The sequence below is a fragment of the Dipodomys ordii genome, unplaced genomic scaffold (assembly GCF_000151885.1).
Source record: "Dipodomys ordii isolate 6190 unplaced genomic scaffold, Dord_2.0 Scaffold28, whole genome shotgun sequence".
Taxonomy (NCBI): domain Eukaryota; kingdom Metazoa; phylum Chordata; class Mammalia; order Rodentia; family Heteromyidae; genus Dipodomys; species Dipodomys ordii.
In genome coordinates, this window is record NW_012267244.1 from 15,710,309 (window position 1) to 15,713,699 (window position 3,391).

General features: G+C 41.3%; 1 protein-coding gene across 1 annotated transcript in view; it reads left to right on the plus strand.

Annotated features, from left to right (window-relative positions):
- Positions 1-3,391, plus strand: part of Bdp1 (B double prime 1, subunit of RNA polymerase III transcription initiation factor IIIB) — a 110,846-nt gene that overhangs the window by 70,344 nt on the left and 37,111 nt on the right. Inside the window, exons 23-24 of the mRNA XM_013015828.1 lie at positions 2,294-2,397; positions 2,944-3,066. Coding sequence (XP_012871282.1) covers positions 2,294-2,397; positions 2,944-3,066 — 227 coding nt within the window. The remainder of the gene's footprint in view (positions 1-2,293; positions 2,398-2,943; positions 3,067-3,391) is intronic.

A 3,391-nucleotide genomic window follows, 5' to 3' on the forward strand; every position in this document is an offset into this window, starting at 1 on the left:
AAAAAAAAAAAATTCAAAGTTATCTGTTCTGCTTCATGTTGTAATCACTTTTTTTTAGGTTGGTCATAACTCTGGCTTGAACTCTGGGTCTGAACGCTGTCCCTGAGCAATTCAGCTTAAGGCTAGCACTCTGCCGCTTAAGCCACAGCACCGCTTCCAGTTTTTTGGTTGTTTATTGGAGATAAGAGTCTCAGGAACTTGAGAAAGTGGCATGAGCCACCAGCGCCTGGCTCATATGACACTTTTTTTTTTGGTCGGTCCTGGGGTTTGAACTCTGGTCTTGGGCGCTGACCCTGCACTCTTCAGCTCAAGGCAAGCATTCTACTGCTTGAGCCACAGCACCACTTCTGGGTTTCTGGTGGTTAATTAGAGAAAAGAGTCTCACAGACTTTCCTGCCTGGGCTGGGTTTGAACCGTGATGTTCAGATCTCAGCCTTCTGAGTAGCTAGGATTACAGGCATGAGCCACTGGTGTCTGGCATATGACAGTTTTATGTAAAAATTCATAATAATTTCTGTGTCATTTAAAACAATCACGAGGTACCTAAGATAGTAGTAGTGATAACTAAAGAAATGGTAACATAAAACAGTTTATATAAGGAGTAATGGAATGGCTAATGACTGGAATCCTAGCTACTCAGTAGGCTGAGGTCTGAGGATTGTGGTGCAAAGCCAGCCTCGGCAGGAAAGTACATGAGATTTACTTCTAATTAACCACCAGAAAACCAGAAGTGGTGCTGTGGCTCAAAGAAGTAGAGCGCTAGCTTTGAGCAAAAGAGCTGAAGGTCAGTGCCCAGGCTTCAAGTGCAACTCCCCAAGACCGACCTTAAAAATAAAAGCAATGGATTGTCCTATTCTTTTGTAAAGTTATATTTGCAAGTGGAAATCAAAACCTACCTTTGTTTTATTCACTGTTAATAATAACACATTAAGTGTTTAAAGGTAATAAGTTAGTAGCTGACTTTTTCTTATTCCTTCCCTCCTTCTCTTTGTGTGATGCAGAGGTTTGAACTCAGGGCCTAGAAATGTACTGAGCAGGCATTTTACCATTATTTGTGTCCACTGGGTCTAAATTCTTCTGTTTATGCTTTTCATAATAGCTGGGATGGCAGGCACATTTAGCTCACTCAGCTTTGAGATGGAGTGTTGAGAACTTTTTTCCTGGGTTGGCCTCAAATGACAGTTCCTCCTAATCTCAGCTTCCCACAGCATCACTTTGTTTTTTTGGTCATTAAGTGGAGATCAGAGTTTTCATGGATTTTCCTGCTCAGCCTGGCTTTGAACCATGATCCTAAGATCTGAGCTTCCAGAGTAGCTAGGATTACAGACATGAGCCATTGGTACCTGGTTAAAAATATTTTAAATCATTGGAATTTTCAAATATTTTTGAGGCTGGGGCTGGGAAGTTGGCTCAGTGGTAGAGCGCTTGCCTTGTGTGCCTGAGGCCCTGGGTTCGATTCCTCAGCACCATATAAGCAAAAAGAAAAAAGCCGGAAGTGGTGCTGTGGCTCAAGTGGTAGAGTGCTAGTCTTGAGCTGAAGAGCTGAGGGACAGTGACCCGGCCCAGAGTTCAGGCTCCATGACCGGACCCAAAAAAAAAATTTTTTTTTTTTTGAGGCTCATTGGACAGTAGTAAAAATTTTCTCTTTGCATCTGATGTTTCAGAATATATACGTGTTACTATAATACATATGTTTTGAAGCAAGATTGTGACTTGATTTTTTCTTTTTTTTTTGATTGGTCATGGGGCTTGAACTCTGGGCTTGAGTCCTGTCCTTGCACTCTTCAGCTCAAGGTGAGCACTTTCCCACTTGAGCCACAGTGCCACTGCTGGTTTTCTAGTGGTTTATTGGAGATGAATCTCAAGGACTTTCTTGCCTGGGCTGGCTTTGAACCGCAATCCTCAGACCTCAGCGTCCTGAGTAGCTTGGATTATAGGCGTGAGCCACCAGCACCTGGTGAGACTTGATTTTTTTTTTTTTTTTACCTCTAGTTTCTACCAATAATGTAACATTTTATATTCCTTTTTTATTTTTATTTTATTATTATTATTATTTTTTTGGGTCCGGTCGTGGGGCCTGAACTCTGGGCCTGGGCGCTGTCCCTCAGCTCTTCAGCTCAAGGCTAGCACTCTACCACTTGAGCCATAGCGCCACTTCCGGCTTTTTTCTTTTTGCTTATGTGGTGCTGAGGAATTGATCCCAGGGCCTCATGCATGCAAAGCAAGCGCTCTACCACTGAGCCACCTTCCCAGCCCAATATATATTCCTTTTTTATGTTAATATGGTTTATAGGAGCCAAGTGGTACATGCATATTTTAGGAAATAACAGCAATATCTACTTAGCTGCCCATTATGAGACCTCTGACTATCAGGACTGGTACACGAAGAGTAAAGGTGTATGAACCTACTGTCATAGATGTCAAGAATTATGCAAGCATTAGGGTGTGGGAGTGGATTGTTATCTCTATTAAAGTATTTATGACAGTGTATAGTTAGTGTATAGTTAGTGTGTTTCTCTTAAATTGTGAGTTCATTGAGGGGAGGGAGCAATCAAACCCATCTTATTGGGTATTATTTCCCTGTGCCCATATTCCTAGTTTTCAGAAAACACTAGCTAACTTTTAATAGATGGAACAAACAATTTGAGGCAGAGTAGAGACAAAGTGGGGAGAATGGATGATGAGGTTCCAGGCACTAAAGATTAGCCTCAGAAATTTGTTTGTGGTAATTATAGTCACAGACCCCTAAAAAATCTTAAACATACTACTTTGGCCAAATTGTTGTCAGTTTAAACTACTTTATTTCTCTTTCGAAATTTTAAGTGAACGTATTATTGCTTCATCTTAATGTTCAATGTTGTTCAGTTGAAAATGAGATTGTATCCTGATGTGTATAAAATGAAATCATAATGAAAATGAAATTATAAACCTTCATTTTGACAGCTTGAAATCACAGAGAATGTTGCCGATGTAGGATGTGTAACTGTTGTTGAGCATCAGCTTCCCCACATGGATGTGACTACCCAGGAAGTGAAGCAGGGAAAAGATTTGTATACATCATCATTTGTAAGTATCCATTTTAATGCTTTTCATTCTTTGCTTGCTTACTTGTAAAAGACTAATGGAATTTCTGATATATTTAGGTTTTTCTACCAGACATTGTTTCTCATTGTAGGGAGCTGTTAATAGGAAGATAAAAAATTTGGGCTGGGAAGGTGGCTCAGTGGTAGAGGGCTTGCCTTGCATGCCTGAGGCCCTGGGTTCGATTCCTCAGCACCACATACACAAAAAGAAAAAAAGCCAGAAGTGGCGCTGTGGCTCAAGTGGTAGAGCGCTAGCCTTGAGCTGAAGAGCTGAGGGACAGTGCCCAGGCCCAGAGTTCAGGCCCCAC